The 22,753-nt window shown below is 42.8% G+C and overlaps 2 protein-coding genes across 3 annotated transcripts in view; both read left to right on the top strand.

Annotated features, from left to right (window-relative positions):
- Window positions 1-22,753, top strand: part of LOC130311603 (cytochrome P450 2C20-like) — an 88,619-nt gene that overhangs the window by 19,359 nt on the left and 46,507 nt on the right. The window lies entirely within an intron of this gene.
- Window positions 20,335-21,349, top strand: LOC130311605 (uncharacterized). Of its 2 annotated transcripts, none has more exons than XM_056552500.1 (2): window positions 20,335-20,913; window positions 20,990-21,349. In XM_056552500.1, exons 1-2 carry the CDS (start codon window positions 20,487-20,489, stop codon window positions 21,283-21,285), a joined length of 723 nt encoding a protein of 240 aa, XP_056408475.1. In that variant the 5' UTR covers window positions 20,335-20,486; the 3' UTR covers window positions 21,286-21,349. The 2 variants fall into 2 exon arrangements, with proteins under 2 accessions (XP_056408475.1, XP_056408476.1); XM_056552501.1 differs by having other exon boundaries at window positions 20,993-21,349.

Below are 22,753 nucleotides of genomic sequence, written 5' to 3' on the forward strand. Positions count from 1 at the left end.
AGATGATATAGATAATATACATAATATAGATAATATACATAATATACATAATATACATAATATAGATAATATAGATAATATACATAATATAGATAATATACATAATATAGATAATATAGATAATAAAGATAATATACATAATATAGATAACATAGATAATATAGATGATATAGATAATATACATAATATAGATAATATACATAATATACATAATATACATAATATACATAATATACATAATATACATAATATAGATAATATACATAATATACATAATATACATAATATAGATAATATAGATAATATACATAATATAGATGATATAGATAATATAGATGATATAGATAATATACATAATATAGATAATATACATAATATACATAATATACATAATATAGATGATATAGATAATATACATAATATAGATAATATACATAATATAGATAATATAGATAATATACATAATATAGATAATATACATAATATAGATAATATAGATAATATACATAATAAAGATAATATACATAATATACATAATATAAATAATATACATAATATACATAATATACATAATATACATAATATACATAATATAGATAATATACATAATATACATAATATAAATAATATACATAATATACATAATATAGATAATATACATAATATACATAATATAGATAATATAGACAATATAGATAATATACATAATATAGATAATACAGATAATATACATAATATAGATAATATAGATAATATACATAATATAGATAATATAGATAATATACATAATATAGATAATATAGATAATATACATAATATAGATAATATAGATAATATACATAATATAGATAATATACATAATATACATAATATAGATAATATAGATAATATACATAATATAGATAATATAGATAACATAGATAATAAAGATAATTGTTACGCCTAGCGCTCCGGGCCCCCGCTCCTCCCCGGAGCGCTCACGGCGTCTTTCTCCCTGCAGCTCCCCGGTCAGTCCCGCTGACCGGGAGCGCTGCTCTGTCATGGCCGTTGGGGATGCGATTCGCACAGCGGGACGCGCCCGCTCGCGAATCGCATCCCAGGTCACTTACCCGTTCCCGTCCCCTGCTGTCATGTGCTGGCGCGCGCGGCTCCGCTCTCTAGGGCGCGCGCGCGCCAGCTCCCTGAGACTTAAAGGGCCAGTGCACCAATGATTGGTGCCTGGCCCAATTAGCTTAATTGGCTCCCACCTGCTCCCTGGCTATATCTGGTCTCCTCCCTTGCACTCCCTGGCCGGATCTTGTTGCCCTTGTGCCTAGTGAAAGCGTTTTGTGTGTTTAAAGCCTGTGTACCAGAACTTCTGCTATCTCCCCTGACTACGAACCTTGCCGCCTGCCCCCGACCTTCTGCTACGTCCGACTTTGCTTCTGCCTACTCCCTTGTACCTCGCCTATCTTCAGCAGTCAGAGAGGTGAGCCGTTGCTAGTGGATACGAACTGGTCACTACCGCCGCAGCAAGACCATCCCGCTTTGCGGCGGGCTCTGGTGAAAACCTGTAGTGGCTTAGAACCGGTCCACTAGCGCGGTCCTCGCCATCCCTCTCTGGCACAGAGGATCCACTACCTGCCAGCCGGCATCGTGACAGTAGATCCGGCCATGGATCCCGCTGAAGTTCCTCTGCCAGTTGTCGCTGACCTCCCTACGCTGGTCGCCCAGCAAGCTCGTCAGATCGCCCAACAAGATCACCAGCTGTCGTACTTGACCACCATGACACAGCAACTCCAGTCACAACTACAGCAAGTACAGTCACAGCTACAGCAGCAACAACCATCTCCTCCGCCAGCTCCTGCACCCCTTCCGCAGCGAGTGGCCACTCCTAGCCTCCGCCTGTCCTTGCCGGACAAATTTAATGGGGACTCTAAGTTTTGCCGTGGCTTTCTTTCGCAATGTTCCCTGCACTTGGAGATGATGTCGGACCAGTTTCCTACTGAAAGGTCTAAGGTGGCTTTCGTAGTCAGCCTTCTGTCTGGAAAAGCCCTGTCATGGGCCACACCGCTCTGGGACCGCAATGACCCCGTCACTGCCTCTGTACACTCCTTCTTCTCGGAAATTCGAAGTGTCTTTGAGGAACCTGCCCGAGCCTCTTCTGCTGAGACTGCCCTGCTGAACCTGGTCCAGGGTAATTCCTCCGTTGGCGAGTACGCCATACAATTCCGTACTCTTGCTTCTGAACTATCCTGGAATAATGAGGCTCTCTGCGCGACCTTTAAAAAAGGCCTATCCAGCAACATTAAAGATGTTCTGGCCGCACGAGAGACTCCTGCTAACCTGCATGAACTCATTCATCTAGCCACTCGCATTGACATGCGTTTTTCTGAGAGGCATCAAGAGCTCCGCCAGGAAAAAGACTTAGATCTCTGGACACCTCTCCCACAGTCTCCACTGCAATCTGCGCCTAGGCCTCCCGCCGAGGAGGCCATGCAAGTGGATCGGTCTCGCCTGACCCTGGAAGAGAGGAATCGCCGTAAGGAAGAGAATCTTTGTCTGTACTGTGCCAGTACTGAACATTTTTTGGTGGATTGCCCAATCCGTCCTCCACGTCTGGGAAACGCACGCTCGCACCCAGCTCTCGTGGGTGTGGCGTCTCTTGATGCTAAGTCGGCTTCTCCACGTCTCACGGTGCCTGTTCGGATTTCTACTTCAGCCAGCTCTCCCCTCTCAGCCGTGGCCTGCCTGGACTCTGGAGCTTCTGGGAATTTTATTCGGGAGTCCTTAGTGAATAAATTCCGCATTCCGGTGACCCGTCTTGTCAAGCCACTCCACATTTCCGCGGTCAACGGAGCCAGGTTGGATTGCACCGTGCGTTACCGCACGGAGCCCCTCCTAATGTGCATCGGACCTCATCACGAGGAAATTGTATTTTTTGTCCTTCCTAATTGCACTTCTGAAGTTCTCCTTGGACTACCCTGGCTTCAACACCATTCCCCAACCCTGGATTGGTCCACTGGGGAGATCAAGAGTTGGGGTCCCTCTTGTTCCAAGGACTGCCTTCAACCGGTTCCCAGTACTCCCTGCCGTGACCCTGTGGTTCCTCCTGTATCCGGTCCCCTTAAGGTCATTAAGGACTCTGCCTGCCACAGGAAATGCCTCTCCCCCCCTCCCAGTCCCATCAGGCAAGCCTCTGCGTCCCCTCATGGCCCTCGTCCTGGTGTCACACTGCCCCGTGCCAGGTCTCGCCCTCTGCCCTCTCTCCCCATTCCTACTCCTGCTGTTCTGCCTGCCGTTGAGGAATCCCTCCATCCTTTCCCGGTGTCCTCATCCCAGGGGAGGCAGTTACCGGACAAAGAGAAGGGGAGACCTAAGGGGGGGGGTACTGTTACGCCTAGCGCTCCGGGCCCCCGCTCCTCCCCGGAGCGCTCACGGCGTCTTTCTCCCTGCAGCTCCCCGGTCAGTCCCGCTGACCGGGAGCGCTGCTCTGTCATGGCCGTTGGGGATGCGATTCGCACAGCGGGACGCGCCCGCTCGCGAATCGCATCCCAGGTCACTTACCCGTTCCCGTCCCCTGCTGTCATGTGCTGGCGCGCGCGGCTCCGCTCTCTAGGGCGCGCGCGCGCCAGCACCCTGAGACTTAAAGGGCCAGTGCACCAATGATTGGTGCCTGGCCCAATTAGCTTAATTGGCTCCCACCTGCTCCCTGGCTATATCTGGTCTCCTCCCTTGCACTCCCTTGCCGGATCTTGTTGCCCTTGTGCCTAGTGAAAGCGTTTTGTGTGTTTAAAGCCTGTGTACCAGAACTTCTGCTATCTCCCCTGACTACGAACCTTGCCGCCTGCCCCCGACCTTCTGCTACGTCCGACTTTGCTTCTGCCTACTCCCTTGTACCTCGCCTATCTTCAGCAGTCAGAGAGGTTGAGCCGTTGCTAGTGGATACGACCTGGTCACTACCGCCGCAGCAAGACCATCCCGCTTTGCGGCGGGCTCTGGTGAAAACCTGTAGTGGCTTAGAACCGGTCCACTAGCGCGGTCCTCGCCATCCCTCTCTGGCACAGAGGATCCACTACCTGCCAGCCGGCATCGTGACAATAATATACATAATATAGATAATATAGATAATATAGATAATATAGATAATATAGATAATATACATAATATAGATAATATACATAATATAGATAATATAGATAATATAGATAATATACATAATATACATAATATAGATAATATAGATAATATACATAATATAGATAATATACATAATATAGATAATATAGATAATATAGATAATATAGATAATATAGATAATATACATAATATAGATAATATAGATAATATACATAATATAGATAATATACATAATATAGATAATATACATAATATACATAATATAGATAATATAGATAATATACATAATATATATAATATAGATAATAAAGATAATATACATAATATACATAATATACATAATATACATAATATAAATAATTGTTACGCCGAGCGCTCCGGGTCCCCGCTCCTCCCCGGAGCGCTCACGGCGTCTCTCTCCCTGCAGAGCCCCGGTCAGTCCCGCTGACCGGGAGCGCTGCTCTGACATGGCCGTCGGGGATGCGATTCGCACAGTGGGACGCGCCCGCTCGCGAATCGCATCCCAAGTCACTTACCCGTCCCGGTCCCCTGCTGTCATGTGCTGGCGCGCGCGGCTCCGCTCTCTAGGGCGCGCGCGCGCCAGCTCTCTGAGACTTAAAGGGCCAGTGCACCAATGATTGGTGCCTGGCCCAATTAGCTTAATTGGCTCCCACCTGCTCCCTGGCTATATCTGATCACTGCCCCTGCACTCCCCTGCCGGATCTTGTTGCCTTAGTGCCTAGAGAAAGCGTTTACTGTGTTTGTCCATACTGTGTACTTGACCTCCTGCTATTGCCATATTTACTACGATCCTTGCTGCCTGCCCCGACCTTCTGCTACGTCCGACCTTGCTTCTGCCTACTCCCTTGTACCTCGCCTATCTTCAGCAGTCAGAGAGGTTGAGCCGTTGCTAGTGGATACGACCTGGTCACTACCGCCGCAGCAAGACCATCCCGCTTTGCGGCGGGCTCTGGTGAACACCTGTAGTGACTTAGAACCGGTCCACTAGCACGGTCCACGCCAATCCCTCTCTGGCACAGAGGATCCACCTCCTGCCAGCCGGCATCGTGACAGAAATATACATAATATGCATAATATAGATAATATAGATAATATACATAATATACATAATATACATAATATAGATAATATACATAATATAGATAATATAGATAATATACATAATATAGATAATATAGATAATATACATAATATAGATAATATAGATAATATACATAATATAGATAATATACATAATATACATAATATAGATAATATAGATAATATACATAATATAGATAATATAGATAATATACATAATATAGATAATATACATAATATAGATAATATACATAATATACATAATATAGATAATATAGATAATATACATAATATAGATAATATAGATAATATACACAATATAGATAATATAGATAATATACATAATATACATAATATACATAATATAAATAATCTAGATAATAAAGATAATATACATAATATACATAATATAGACAATATAGATAATATACATAATATACATAATATACATAATATAGATAATATACATAATATAGATAATATACATAATATAAATAATACAGATAATATAGATAATATACATAATATAAATAATACAGATAATATAGATAATAGATAATATAGATAATATAGATAATAGATAATATAGATAATATAGATAATAGATAATACAGTGGTCCCTCAACATATGATATTAATTGGTTCCAGGAGAACCATCATATGTTGAAACCATCATATGTCGAGTACATATGTCTATGTAAAAATGGTAATTGGTTCTGGGGCCTCGGAACCATTGTATGTTGAATCCATATCTCTATGGGAAACTGCTAATTGGTTCTGGGATGACCATTGTATGTGGAGTGTATGGGGAGTGTTTAACAAACCAGGGTGCCTCCAGCTGTTGCACAACTACAACTCCCAGCATGCATGTACAGCCATTGACTGTCTGGGCATGCTGGGAGTTGGATGCATGCAGCAAGATGCTGCAGGCTATTGGCTATGGCTGCACTGGGGGGCGGGGCTTACACGGAGCTGTATGAGTTAGCAGGACAGCATGTGAGTGACAGGAGGCAGAACGGGACACACGGGGACATTATACAACTATCTGCCAGATGCTGAAGTTGTCAGCGCGGTCAGATACGATGGCCCCGACACACAGCAGCATCATATGTCAAGGCTGCCTTCAACATACGATGGGCTCTGAGAGGCCATCATATGATGAAATGATCATATGTCGGGGCCATCATAAGTCGAGGGGCCACTGTATACATAATATAGATAATATACATAACAAAGAAAATATAGATAATATAGATAATATAGATAATATACATAATATACATAATATAAATGATATAGATAATATAGATAATAAACATAACAAAGAAAATATAGATAATATAGATAATATGCATAATATAGATAATATAGATAATATACATAATATAGATAATATAGATAATATAGATAATCTAGATAATATAGATAATATACATAATATAGATAATATACATCATATACATAATATACATAATATACATAATATACATCATATACATAATATAGATAATATACATAATATAGATAATATACATAATATAGATAATATACATCATATACATAATATACATAATATACATAATATACATCATATACATAATATAGATAATATACATAATATAGATAATATAGATAATATACATAATATAGATAATATAGATAATATAGATAATATACATAATATAGATAATATACATAATATAGACAATATAGATAATATACACAATATGGATAATATACATAATATACATAATATAGATAATATACAAAATATAGACAATATAGATAATATACATAATATAGATGATATAGATAATATACATAATATAGATGATATAGATAATATACATAATATAGATAATATACATAATATAAACAATATAGACAATATAGATAATATACATAATATAGACAATATAGATAATATACACAATATGGATAATATACATAATATAGACAATATAGATAATATACATAATATAGACAATATAGATAATATACATAATATAGATAATATAGATAATATACATAATATAGATAATATAGATAATATACATAATATAGATAATATAGATAATATACATAATATACATAATATACATAATATAGACAATATAGATAATATACATAATATAGACAATATAGATAATATACATAATATAGATGATATACACAATATAGATAATATAGATAATATACATAATATAGATAATATACACAATATAGATAATATAGATAATATACATAATATAGATAATATACATAATATAGATAATATACACAATATACATAATATAGATAATATAGATAATATACATAATATAGACAATATAGATAATATACATAATATAGATAATATAGATAATATACATAATATAGATAATATAGATAATATACATAATATAGATAATATACATAATATACATATTATAGACAATATAGATAATATACATACAATATAGTGTATGACTAAGGCCCTGCGGGCTGAAACGCGTCACACTGCATGAATCCTTGCTGTATCCCTTAGCAACATGCATTTTAACCAATAAAGAAGTTCCTTTGCATGAGAGTCTGCGCTGGATATCTCTTTCTTTGCCTACATAATATAGATAATATACACAATATAGATAATATAGATAATATAGACAATATAGATAATATACATAATATACATAATATAGACAATATAGATAATATAGATAATATAGACAATATAGATAATATACATAATATACATAATATAGACAATATAGATAATATACATAATATAGATAATATAGACAATATAGATAATATACATAATATACATAATATAGACAATATAGATAATATACATAATATAGACAATATAGATAATATACATAATATAGATAATATAGACAATATAGATAATATACATAATATAGATAATATACATAATATAGATAATATACATAATATAGACAATATAGATAATATACATAATATAGATAATATAGACAATATAGATAATATACATAATATAGACAATATAGATAATATACATAATATAGATAATATAGACAATATAGATAATATACATAATATACATAATATACATAATATAGATAATACAGATAATATACATAATATACACAATATAGATAATATAGATAATATAGACACTATAGATAATATACATAATATAGATAATATAGACAATATAGATAATATACATAATATAGATAATATACATAATATAGATAATATACATAATATAGACAATATAGATAATATACATAATATAGATAATATAGACAATATAGATAATATAGATAATATACATAACATAGATAATATAGATAATATACATAATATAGATAATATAGATAATATACATAATATAGATAATATACATAATATAGATAATATACATAATATAGACAATATAGATAATATACATAATATAGATAATATACATAATATAGATAATATACATAATATAGACAATATAGATAATATACATAATATAGATAATATAGACAATATAGATAATATAGATAATATACATAACATAGATAATATAGATAATATACATAATATAGATAATATAGATAATATACATAATATAGATAATATACATAATATAGATAATATACACAATATAGATAATATAGATAATATAGACACTATAGATAATATACATAATATAGATAATATAGACAATATAGATAATATACATAATATAGATAATATACATAATATAGATAATATACATAATATAGACAATATAGATAATATACATAATATAGATAATATAGACAATATAGATAATATAGATAATATACATAACATAGATAATATAGATAATATACATAATATAGATAATATAGATAATATACACAATATACCGTATTTATCGGCGTATAACACGCACTTTTTAGGCTAAAATTTTTAGCCTAAAGTCTGTGTGCGTGTTATACACCGATACACCCCCAGGAAAGGCAGAGGGAGAGAGGCCGTCGCTGCCCACTTCTCTCCCCCTGCCTTTCCTGGGGTCTAGAGCGCTGCTGTCGGCCCTTCTCACCCCCTGGCTATCGTCGTTGCTATGCACTGAACGGCGTGGCGCATGACGTCAATGCGCCGCGCCGTGCATAGCAACGACGCCGGGGATGCACGCCGGAGGCCTGCAGCAGCGCGGACCCGACTCAGGTAATTATGCCACCGGGGATGGGGGGAGGCAACGGGGCAGCGGCACCGGCAATGGGTGCCGCTGCCCCTTCTCTCCCGATAGCCAGGGGGTGAGAAGGGCCGACAGCAGCGCTCTAGACCCCAGGAAAGGCAGGGGGAGAGAACCGGGCAGCGACGGCCTCTTTCCCCCTGCCTTTCCTGGGGGTATATCGGGGTATACACGAGCAAACACGCACCCTCATTTTACCATGGATATTTGGGTAAAAAACTTTTTTTACCCAAATATCCTTGGTAAAATGAGGGTGCGTGTTATAGGCCGGTGTGTGGTATACCCCGATAAATACGGTAGATAATATACATAATAGACATAATATACATGATAGATAATTTCCTCTTCGTCCCTCTGGCAGCACAGAAGGGATATTTCTAGTTCGCCATCCCAAATCAGGACCATCCCCTAGAATAAAATTAACATAATTGCTGGGCTGGGCCAGAGGCTCCATATAGGTACCCAGCACATACTGCACCTTGTGTTTTTTTTAGTCCTCCTCCAGATGTGGATCATCCCTAATCCAGAGGAGTTTCTTAGCCTTGCGGGGTCCTAGCTACTACGTTGCCGGTGCGGGGTCTCTGGTATATTCCATACCAGTGCGGAGTCCTGGTAGGAGATAAGAGGGCCGGTGCGGGGTGTCTGGCCTGATCGGTGCTAGTGCGTAAGTCCCGGTAAGTGAAGTGATTTCTTAATAGAGCCGGTGGGGGGTCTCTGGCCTTCTATGCAGGACGGGCAGCCTGGTTATTCTAATCACTGCGGGGGCTTTGATTGTTTTTTACTAGTGCAGAAGTTGTGCGAGCTCTAGGTGGCAGTGCGGGGCACGGGCTACTGGTGTTGGCGACAGGTGGATGTGGCCCAAGGGGCTGTTGTGTGCTCCAGCCCTTACCTCAGTTTAGTCCCTAGCTATGGCTAGAAAAGTCGTTTTGCCGGCGGTGCGATCACTGTTGGATGTAATAACGAGCAGCTTACCTGAGGTTGGTTCTTCTGTCCAGAGGCCGGCGCATCCCTGACTGAGTCGGGCGGTGCGCATCTTCTCTGCGGGGGGCGCGCTTCCTGTGTTTAGTGTGTGTATGCGCGCGCTTCCTGTTTGGGCAGTGGGCTGGTGCGCGCGGCTTCAGCTGTTCTCCTTGTGCTTCTTGAGCGTGCGCGCTTGTGACGTCACTGTCTGGGTCCAGCGCTGCGGGGGGTCGGCGCCAGGCCTTATCAGTCCAGTCCTTGTGCTGCTCCGGTCTCTCTGAGCTGGGCAGCCGGGTTCTGGGTCTAATAAAGTAGGTTTTGGACTGTCAGAGTCTGTGATAGTGATGTCGTGTATAGTGCTGAGTGGGCAAAACATAGGTGCTGCGTATCCTGTGAGCAGCCGATGCCGGAGGACTGCCCATATGATGACTGCGACCGTTGTGCATCAGAGAAAAAAGCGGCAGCAGCAACTAAAGGAAAGAAGTGCATCAGCTGCCTGCAGAATCTGAAAGAGGGGTGGCTGACAGATTTGTGTGAGGTCTGTGTGCCCCCAGAAGAGTCGCCTACCCTGGCGTCTGAGGCTAAAGCATTTTTTTCCTGGTTTCGAGAGAGTTTTGCGGAAGACAAGGCCAAGGGCAAGAAGAAGCGCTCTAGAAGGGAGTCTTCTTTCTCTGAAACCGCCTCCGAATCGCCTAAGCCTAGGCATTCTGGGCATAGGAAAAGAAAGAGTAAGAAGCATGTGAGAAGATTGTTATCATCCTCCGCCTCTGACTCAGCTTCTTCAGTAGCAGGGCCATCCAGTAAAAAGAAGAAGAGCTATAAGAAGAAATATTCTTCATCCTCATCCTCAGCTTCAGAGTCTTCAGACTCGTCCTCTGAGGCCGATATTGTATCAGAGGATTTCTTGTAGCTTGGGGTCCGGAGTGCAGGTGGATTACGGCAGATGTAACCTCCCTGTATTCCGTTATCCCCCATAATCTAGCAATACAGGCGTTATCTTGGTTTCTTGGTACCTTTTCCCGCTATCCCTCCCCACTTTGTGAATATATTTCACTAGTGGTGGAATTTTTGTTGAGCCACAATTTCTTCATGTTCAATAGGAGGTTTTTCATTCAGGTCACTGGAGCTTCGATGGGGGCGAAGTTCTCCCCCTCTCTCGCCAACATATACATGTGTTGGTGGGAGAGGGGGACACTCTTCGCCCCCACCAACCCCTACAGTCACTGTCTCCTATGGTATGGCCGCTATATCGATGACCTCCTGTTTATTTGGGGGTCTGATGTGGCGGCCATACAAGGGTTTACTGAATTTCTCAACTCCAATGACCTGAATTTACACTTTACGGTGACATCCAAATTTGAATCAGTCAATTTCCTTGATCTTACATTGCGGGGTGACTTGACTGCGGGCAAAATTCATACTACAACATTTCGCAAAGAAACTGCAGTTAATTCTATACTTCATGCCAGGTCTTGCCACCCCACACATGTGATAGAGAATCTTCCAGTTGGTGAAATGATCCGCACACGCCGTAACTGCTCCCAGGACAGCGACTTCGAATCTGAGGCCGTTACCCTTGGTAACAGACTTAGACAAAGACAGTATCCAGAATGGACAATATCTAGAGCCAAAACCATTGCCGAAAGCCGTGATCGTGGCGAACTTGTGGTCTCACACAAATCGACTAGTAAAAAATCCTCCTCTTTAGTTTTTTCAACACAGTATAGCACTGACTTTACAGCCATCAAAAAAATCATTGAGAAAAACATACCGATTGTCCACACTGATCCAGAATTTAGGGAGGCTCTCGGTGATGGCTTTATGTGTGTTTCACGAAAGGCCCCCACTCTCGGTCAAAAATTGTCACCGAGTTTATACTTGGAGTCTCCTTGCCTAAAACCAACATGGCTTAATCACCCTGGATCCTACAAATGTGGGTCCCAGAGGTGCATATGTTGCAAATACATGCACAACTCTACATCGTTTGTATCATCCAGTAATAATCAGACATATGATATTAAACAATATATAAATTGTAAAACTGTTGGAGTTGTTTACCTGTTCACATGCCGCGTCTGTAATGTGCAATACGTTGGATGTACTATCAATCCACTCAAGGTGCGCATACGCAAACATCTGTCAGACGTTGCCCACTTCCAGAGGCGGCATGTCTCCATGGTAACGAAACATTGTGTAGACATGCATGAAGGGAACACCTCCAGCTTCATGTTACAAGGAATAGAAAGAGTGAATAAACCACTACGGGGAGGAGATTTGAGACAAAAGGTCCTTGATAGAGAGATTTTTTGGATCCTAACGCTTCAAACACGCATGCCGCAAGGTCTGAATAGACGACTAGACACCATATTGCATTATTAGTGGAAAGTATATCAAACTCAATGTACGTTTCTTTACATATATATATTTTTTTAATTATTTCATACATATAGATTTACTTCCACTTTACATGCAATTATATGGTCTCTAAGTCTAGAAGTAATAAACTTTTTCCTTCATTTTCTATCGTGTATTTTTGCATTATACCATATTGATTATTCATGTTTATTAACAATAATTTTTAATACCTCAAGTGTGTTGTTCGAGATTACCCAAGTCAAGATATTAAATCTACATGTCCTCCCATCTAGTTTTATTGATACTATCATGTCTGCTTTTATTTTTCTGATTTTTTTTCTTTTTGTGACTGCTCACGATTGTACAATGAAAGGTTTTGTTATCTATTTTATAAATTTTCTATATGATAAATCCTGAGTGTCCAAGTAGAGTTAAAGGCATTGCCAATGTATTATGCTCCATTTGTAGTGTATATATTTAACACTGGATGGTGATGCTAATTATGTATGCAGGTGTAGCAGCTGCGTCACCTGTTGTGTCGTCACTTCCACCTAGCATATATAAGCAGACTCACATAAAAAAAATTTAAGTGTATGACTAAGGCCCTGCGGGCTGAAACGCGTCACACTGCATGAATCCTTGCTGTATAACTTAGCAACATGCATTTTAACCAATAAAGAAGTTCCTATGCATGAGAGTCTGCGCTGGATATTCCTTTCTTTGCCTACTACTTACCTGGATTAGTCCAAATCCAATCCGGGCGCTTACAGGAGTGAGCTGGTATCTTCGCTTCTTGCTTCAAGAGGATTTCTTTCTCTTCAAGAAAGGGGGCGCAGAAGCGCTCATCAAGAAAGTTAAAGGATGTATTGAGTCAGGGAGGCACGAAAAGTCCAGCCAGGATAAGGAAGCCTTATTCTACTTTCTAAAGAAGAGGGCAACAGTGCTGCCCGGACACCATGTGCTAGACAGCATTATGGAAAAGGACTGGAGGAAGCCGGACAAGTGAATGGATCTCGGTTCAAGATTCAAGGCCATGTACAGACTGGATCCGGCGGTCTCTGAAGATTGGGACCAACCTGCTGGGGTTAATACTGCTATTGCCAGAGTATACAAGAAATCCTTTTTTTCAACAGATGAATCCATTCTTTTGAAGGACCCAATGGATAAGAAAGCAGATATGCTCCACAAGAGGTCTCACCTTAATCTGTCCGCTCTCAGTAAGGCTAACTCCGCACGCAGGGCTATCTGGCTAAAGCCATGGTCGGGAGATACATCCTCTAAGTCTCACTTTTGTTCCTTACCCTTTCAGCCAGGCAAGCTAATTGGAAGAAGATTGGATAAAGTGCTGAAGCGGAACAACAGGGATAAACAGCTGGCGTTGCCCCATTCCTTTCGGAAGTCATTCAGGAAATTTCAGGGACAAGGTCCCAGATCGGGGTTTCGCAGAGGACAATACAATAGAGGAAAGAAGTTCCAGCCTAAGTATCAAGATAAGGGCAAGAAGAGACAGGGAGGAGCCTCAAATACCAAGCCGGAGTTCTGACGCCAGATCTGTGGATCTGGTGGGCGCAAGACTCCTAAACTTTTCCAGAGAATGGGAAAAGGTCACATCAGATCCGTGGGTCCTTCAGATTATTCGCAGAGGATACGGTCTAGAATTTCTACATCAGCCAAGAGACAGATTCCTAAGAAACCAATGTCTAGATCACAGGGTCCTCTCTCTCCTAGCAGAGTTCCGGCAGAAGGGCGCGCTGGAACCTGTCCCCGCCGGAGTTTCAGGGGATTTACTCTCATGTTATCCCGGTGCCCAAGGCAGACGGCAGATGGCGTCTTATTATAGACCTGCGCTTCCTCAACAAGCATCTTCAGAAGAACAAGTTCAAGATGGACAATATTTGGTTTCTCTACAACATTGTCCAGAAGGGAGATGTTATGGCGTGTCTGGACCTAAGAGATGCATATCTCCATGTTCCGATCAGGGAAGATTTCTCAGGGTGGCGCTCCAGACCCAACAAGAGATTCTTCACTTTCAATTTCGGGCTCTCCCGTTCGGATTGACAGCAGCCCCAAGAGTCTTCACAAAATTGGTGGTAGTTGTGGTAGCCTTCCTTCGTCTACAGAAGATTCGTATTGTGTCATACTTGGACGATTGGCTCATTATAGCTAGCAGCCCAGAAGTCCTGCTAGAACATCTCCGCATTTGTCTTCAGTTGTTGCAGGAAGCGGGGTTTTTGGTAAACTACCAAAAATCCAGATTATCACCAGCACCTCACATGCAGTTTCTAGGTCTAATAGTGGATCTATTGGAGATGAAGATTTTTTTACCCGAAGAAAAAGTGACTCAGATAATAGACGCAATTCTGGGACTGTACCACAATCCAAGGGTCTCCATCAGAAGGACTATGAGCATTTTAGGCATGCTTACAGCTTCCATAGAAGCTGTGCCTTGGGCAAAGGCCCACTTCAGAGGATCCCAGATGGAAATTCTGAAGATTTGGAACAAGGACTGGACGTCTCTGGCCTCGTTCATCACAATATCTTACGGAGTAAGGAAGGGTCTTTTTTGGTGGACCAAACGAGTCAACCTTTGCAGGGGAAAATGCTTCCTTACAGAGCAACAGATATATATCACTACAGATGCCTCTGCCATCGGATGGGGTGCCCGTTTAGAGGACAAGTGGATACAGGGGTCATGGTCAGCAGAGATGAGTATAAGATCTTCAAATTTCCGAGAGTTGTTGGCCATATTCCTGGCCCTCCGTCACTTCGAGCACTATGTCTCAGGAAAATCGGTGTTGATAAGAACAGACAATGCGACCGCAGCGTTCTATGTGAACAAGCAGGGGGGGGACACGATGTCTTCCACTTCAGAGGCTCTGTGCGCAAATCATGGCATGGGCAGAGGCAGTGGTGTTGGATCTGAAGGCGGTTCACATAAAAGGGACCTTGAATCAGCGGGCGGATCTGTTGAGCCGAGAAGCACTCCTGCCGACAGAGTGGGCCCTGAATCCTTTGTATTTCAAGAACCTGGTGAGGAGATGGGGAACTCCGGACATAGACCTCATGGCGACGCGAGAGAATCGCCAGCAAGGCAGATTCGGCTCTCTGAGGGAATGGGATCAGCCAGAAGTCCTCGACATTTTCTCCATACAGTGGAACAAGAGGTTTCTGTACATATTTCCACCTCTGCCTGTTCTACCGAGGGTCCTCAGCAAGATCTTGAGAGAAAGTCATACGGTGATCCTTGTGACACCTTTTTTTTAGGTGCGACAGTTGCGGAAAAAAAACAAAAAACTTTTTTGACTGTTAAATAAAATCAGCCGTCACTGTCAGTTCACGTCACAGTTGCCATTTTTCTCGCCTGCAGGGCAAATTGTGTCACCCTAGTGCAAATCACATTAGGTGTGACAGTTGTGTAAATTTAACCAAAAAAAATGACAGGCAGAGGAAGGCCCCCCCGCAGGGGCCATCGTGGTGCTGGGATTCCCTTTGGCCCTAGAATGGCCAGTGTTCAGAGCCCACGTACCCTGAACCCCCAAAGTTCTGAGGACTTAGTTGACTGGCTATCACAAGACACCCAATCTACTACAGCTTCCGCTCGGAACCTTGACGCACCGTCCTTCTCCTCCTCTAGCTTAGCTTCGGGCTACCACTCGCCCGCCTGCCGCCACCACCAACACTAGCACCACAGCAGCTTTACTTGATCCGTCAGAGGAGTTATTTACAGATCAGTTTGAAGACATGAGTGATGCGCAACCATTATTGCCAGAGGATGTAGTTAACAGGGATATGTCTCAGTCAGGCAGCATTACACATATGGACGTACGGTGTGATGATGATGTTGTACCCGCTGCTGCTTCTTTTCTTGAGGTGTCGGATAGCGGTGAAGGTGTTGATGATGACGATGTGTCCGTGGATGCCACATGGGTGCCCGCTAGAAGAGAAGAGGGGGAGAGTTCAGATGGGGAGACAGAGAGGAGGAGGAGACGAGTTGGAAGCAGGGGGAGGTCATCGCAAGGAGCTAGTGGCACAGTCAGACAGCATGCATCGGCACCCGGGGTCAGCTAGACGGGACGCCAATCAACGCATGCTGTTGCCACCACCCGAATGCCGTCATCGCAGAGCTCAGCAGTGTGGCATTTTTTTTGTGTGTCTGCCTCTGACAACAGCGAGGCCATTTGCAACCTGTGCCAGAAGAAACTGAGTGGTGGGAAGTCCAACACCCACCTAGGCACAACTGCTTTGCGAAGGCGAACGCCTATGGGATCAACACATCAGTACAAGCAGCACACAGTCAAAGCCACCATCCTCCTCCTGGTCCAGCATCTTCAGCCAGGTCAACCACTGCTGCCCTCCTTGCCCCCTCTCAACCATCCGCCTCTCCGTCTCTCGCCTTGAGCAGTTCCTGCTCATCTGCCCACATTCAGGTGTCTGTCAAGGAGATGTTTGAGCGCAAGAAGCCAATGTCACAAAGTCACCCCCTAGCCCGGCGTCTGACAGCTGGCTTGTCGGAACTGCTAGCCCGCCAGCTTTTACCATACAAGCTGGTGGAGTCTGAGATATTTAAAAAATTTGTAGCCATTGGGACACCGCAGTGGAAGGTACCCGGACGAAATTTTTTTGCACAAAAGGCAATCCCCAACCTTTACTCCATTGTGCAAAAGGTAATTATGGCATGTCTGGCACACAGTGTAGGGGCAAGGGTCCATCTGACCACTGATACCTGGTCTGCAAAGCATGGTCAGGGCAGGTATATCACCTACACTGCTCACTGGGTAAACCTGGTGATGGCTGCCAAGCATGGAATGCGTGGCTCTGCAGAGGAGTTGGTGACACCGCCACGACTTGCAGGCAGGCCTGCTGCCACCTCCTCTACTCCTCCTACTCCATCCTCTTCCATAACATCCTCGGCCCTGAACGCACAGGTGGACCAGTGGCTGACTCCGCACCAACTGGAGATCGGCAAGGTGGTTTGTGACAATGGAACAAATTTGTTGGCGGCATTGAGGTTGGGCAAGTTGACACATGTGCTGTGCATGGCACATGTGTGTAATCTGATTGTACAACGCTTTGTGCTCAAGTACCCAGGCTTACAGGATGTCCTGAAGCAGTCCAGGAAGGTGTGTGGCCATTTCAGGCGTTCCTACACGGCCATGGCGCACTTGTCAGATATCCAGCGGCGAAACAACATGCCAGTGAGGCGCTTGATTTGAGAGAGCCCGACACGTTGGAATTCAATACTCCTAATATTCGACCGCCTGCTCCAACAAGAAAAAGCCGTCAACGAATATTTGTATGACTGGGGTGCTAGGACATCATCTGCGGAGCTGGGAATTTTTTTGCCACGCTACTGGAGGCTCATGCGCAATGCCTATAGGCTCATGCGTCCTTTTGAGGAGGTGACAAACCTGGTCAGTCGCACCAAAGGCACCATCAGCGACATCATACCGTTTGTTTTCTTCCTGGAGCGTGCCCTGCGAAGAGTGCTGGATCAGGCAGTAGATGAGCGTGAAGAGGAAGAGTTGTGGACACAATCACCACCAGAAACAGCCTTATCAGCATCGCTTGCTGGACCTGCGGCAACGCTGGAAGAGGATTGTGAGGAAGAGGAGTCAGAGGAGGAATGTGGCTTTGAAGAAGAGGAGGAAGACCAACCACAGCAGGCATCCCAGGGTGCTCCTTGTCACCTATCTGGTTCCCGTGGTGTTGTACGTGGCTGGGGGAAGAAGATTATACCTTCCCTGACATCAGTGAGGACGAGGAATGAGTAGCTTGGCATCCGTCCTTGTGCAAATGGGGTCTTTCATGCTGTCGTGCCTGTTGAAGGACCCTCGTATAAAAAGGATGAAGGAGAACGACCTGTACTGGGTGTCTACGCTACTAGACCCCCGGTATAAACAAAGTGCCTGACATGTTACCGCATTACAGCAAGGCGGAAAGGATTCAGCAGATCCAAAATATATTAAGAAGTATGCTGTACACAGCGTATAAGGGCCATGTCACAGCACAACAGGGATCTAACAGGGGAAGAGGTGAAAGTAATCCTCCTCCTCCTCCCACGAACACACCGGCAAGGACAGGAAGCTCTACAGACATGCTGTTGATGGAGGACATGCAGAGCTTTTTAAGTCCTACGCATCGCCACAGCCCTTTGGGGTCCACCATCAGAGAACGACTTGACCGACAGGTAGCAGACTACCTGGCCTTACCCGCAGATATCGACACTCTGAGGAGTGATGAACCCCTTGACTACTGGATGTGCCGGCTTGACCTGTGGCCTGAGCTATCCCAATTTGAGCTCGAACTTCTGGCTTGTCCCGCTTCAAGTGACCTGTCAGAAAGGACCTTCAGTGCAGCAGGAGGTATTGTCACTGAGAAGAGGAGTTGCCTTGGTCAAAAAAGTCTGGATTACCTCACCTTTCTTAAGATGAATGAGGGATGGATCCCGAAGGGACTGGCACTGGGCAATACATTTGACTGAACAAGGCCTGATCAGATGACCTGCCTTGGCCTAAAAATGGTCCACACGCTGCTGTATTTGAACACTGAATGCCGGATGACTTGTGTGACTTATCCGCCACCAACTAGGGTTCAAGCCGCAATGTTTTAAGGCACTTTCTGCCTGGCTAAACAAACAGAAATTTTTCAGGCCGCTGCTACAGCAGCGGCTGCGACAATACCAGATTTTCCAGCCAGGTGTACATGCCTAATTTTTCTGGCCTCTGCTGCTGCACTTGTTATGGTGCTGCAATTTTTCTGGCTGCTGCTACAGAAGCGGCTGCGACAATACCACATTTTTCAGGCATGTGTTTATGCCTAATTTTTCAGGTACTCTCTGCTGACATCTCTGTCCATTTTTGCAACCGTGGATATTAGATGTATGCTAAGGGTAGCATGGTGGCTCCGAGGTTAGCACTGCTGCCTTGCAGCGCTGGGGCCTTGTGTTCAAATCCCACTATGTGCTGCCTTAAGGGGGGCTCTAACTATGTGCTGCCTAATATGGGGGAATCTTATGTGCTGCCTAAAGGGGGATCTAACTATGTGCTGCCTAAAGGGAGGCTCTAACTATGTGCTGCCTAAAGGGAGTCTCTAACTATGTGCTGCCTAATATGGGGGAATCTTATGTGCTGCCTAAAGGGGGGATCTAACTATGTGCTGCCTAAAGGGAGGCTCTAACTATGTTCTGCCTAATATGGGGGAATCTTATGTGCTGCCTAAAGGGGGGATCTAACTATGTGCTGCCTAAAGGGAGGCTCTAACTATGTGCTGCCTAAAGGGGGCTAAAGCACGTTATTCCAAACCATTTAGGAATAATAGGTGATTTATGGCCTTTATGGATTAAAACCAGACTCTGCATCAACTATGTAATTTTCCATGGGAGTTTTGCCATGGATCCCCCTCCGGCACGCCACAGTCCAGGTGTTAGTCCCCTTGAAACTACTTTTAAATCACTATTGTGGCCAGAAAGAGACCCAGTGGGTTTTAAAATTCGCCTGCCCATTGAAGTCAATGGCGGTGCGCCCGGTTCGCGAACTTTTGCAGACGTTCGCGGTTCTCAAACCGAAAATGTTATGTTCGCGACATCACTAATGTCATCTAGAAGATCTTCCGCAAACTTTTTTACACCCGATTGTGGAGAAGGTTTCATAGTTGGCTAGCTGAAAAAAGCTGCCAGGTCTCAGTCACGACCATTCTTCAATTCCTGCAGGAGGGGTATGAAAAGGGTTTAAAACCTAACACATTAAAGGTACATATGACCGCAATAAATGCCATGACAGATGGGAAATTTGCATCTGAAGCTCTTGTCACCAGATTTTTTAAGGCTCTTAACAAGCTAAGACCCACTGTTCGTACTCCTGTAGCCTCCTGGGACTTGGTGTTGGTATTGGATGCTCTAAACTTAGCTCCTTTTGAGCCCATTGAAGAGGTTGACTTAAAATGGCTGTCAATGAAGTTGCTGTTCCTTGTGGCTGTGACATCAGCGAAGAGAGTGGGAGAGCTCCAAGCTCTTTCAGCCAGAGAACCCTATCTTAGGATCCTTCCAGACGGAGTGAGGCTGAGAACGTTGCCTTTATTCCGACCTAAGGTGGCCAATACTACTAATATTAATAAAGAGGTGTTTCTGCCAGTCTTCTATCCAGAGCCTGAATCCGAAGAACAAGAGGTTGCATCGGCTAGATGTAAAGCGATCTTTATCCTGCAATCTTCAGAGGGTGCAGGAGTTTCGCAGAGAAGAAAATCTATTTGTTCTACCAGCAGGTATCAACAAGGGGAAGAAAGCTTCTAAAGATACCTTGGCCAGATGGATCCGGATGACCATCGTTGAGGCCTATGTTGGTGTAGGGAAGGAGCCTCCAGCACCTTTACGGGCCCACTCAACACATTCCACGACTACCTCCTGGGCAGAAAGGGAGCAGGTGCCATTAATGGACATCTGTAGTGCAGCATCTTGGTCCTCTTCCTCCACCTTCGTGAAGCACTTCAGGCTGGATTTTCAGGACCCAAACCCAGCCTTCAGCACCAGAGTATTGTCTGCGGCATGTAGAGAATAAACCCCCCCTTTGATTTCTATTTTAGATCCCTTCTGTGCTGCCAGAGGGACGAAGAGGAAAGAGGGTATTTTACTAACCGTAATTCTTCTTTCCTCGAGTCCCGAAGGCAGCACAATACCCACCCAATAAATAAGTTTTGCAGTTTTTCGGTCTATTTTATTTACACAAGGTGCAGTATGTACTGGGTACCTATATGGAGCCTCTGGCCCAGCCCAGCAATTATGTTAATTTTATTCTAGGGGATGGTCCTGATTTGGGATGGCAAACTAGGAATATCCCTTCTGTGCTGCCTTCGGGACTCGAGGAAAGAAGAATTACGGTAAGTAAAATACCCTCTATAAATTATATACATAATATAGATAATATACAAAATATAGATGATATAGATAATATACATAATATAGATGATATAGATGATATAGATGATATAGATAATATAGATAATATAGATAATCTAGATAATATACATAATATAGATAATATACATAATATAGATGATATAGATAATATACATAATAAATATAGATAATATACATAATAAACATAATATAGATAATATACATAAAATAGATAATATAGATAATATATATAATATAGATGATATAGATAATATACATAATATAGATAATCTAGATAATATACATAATATAGATAATATACATAATAAACATAATATAGATAATATACATAATATACATAATATAGACAATATAGATAATATAGATAATATACATAATATAGATGATATAGATAATAAACATAATATACATAATATACATAATATAGACAATATACATAATAATATAGATAATATACATAATATAGATAATATACATAATATACATAATATACTGTATTTATCGGCGTATAACACGCACTTTTTAGGCTAAAATTTTTAGCCTAAAGTCTGTGCGCGTGTTATACACCGATACAACCCCAGGAAAGGCAGGGAGAGAGAGGCCGTCGCTGCCCGCTTCTCTCCCCCTGCCTTTCCTGGGGTCTAGAGCGCTGCTGTCGGCCCTTTTCACCCCCTGGTTATCGGCGCCGCTGCCCGTTCTGTCCCCCTGACTATCGGTGCCGGCGCCGATAGCCAGGGAGAGAGAAGCGGTGCCGACAGCCAGGGGGAGAGAAGGGGCAGCGGCACCCATTGCCGGCGCCGCTGCCCCGTTGCCTCCCCCCATCCCCGGTGGCATAATTACCTGAGTCGGGTCCGCGCTGCTCCAGGCCTCCGTCGTGCGTCCCCGGCGTCATTGCTATGCGCTGAACGGCGCGGCGCATGACGTCAGAGCGCCGCGCCGTGCATAGCAACGACGCTGGGGACGCACGACGGAGGCCTGGAGCAGCGCGGACCGGACTCAGGTAATTATGCCACCGGGGATGGGGGGAGGCAACGGGGCAGCGGCGCCGGCAATGGGTGCCGCTGCCCCTTCTCTCCCCCTGGCTGTCGGCGCCGCTTCTTTCTCCCTGG

This window comes from Hyla sarda, unplaced genomic scaffold, assembly GCF_029499605.1.
Source record: "Hyla sarda isolate aHylSar1 unplaced genomic scaffold, aHylSar1.hap1 scaffold_165, whole genome shotgun sequence".
Taxonomy (NCBI): Eukaryota; Metazoa; Chordata; class Amphibia; order Anura; family Hylidae; genus Hyla; species Hyla sarda.

What these genes read in the sequence shown, in the direction of transcription:
- LOC130311605 (XM_056552500.1), top strand. Translation starts at nt 20,487, where the DNA reads ATGACCGCAATAAATGCCATGACAGATGGGAAATTTGCATCTGAAGCT. An exon ending in AGAGGTTGCATCGGCTAGAT is followed by an intron (nt 20,914 to 20,989) that starts GTAAAGCGATCT and finishes TTGTTCTACCAG; the next exon opens with CAGGTATCAACAAGGGGAAG.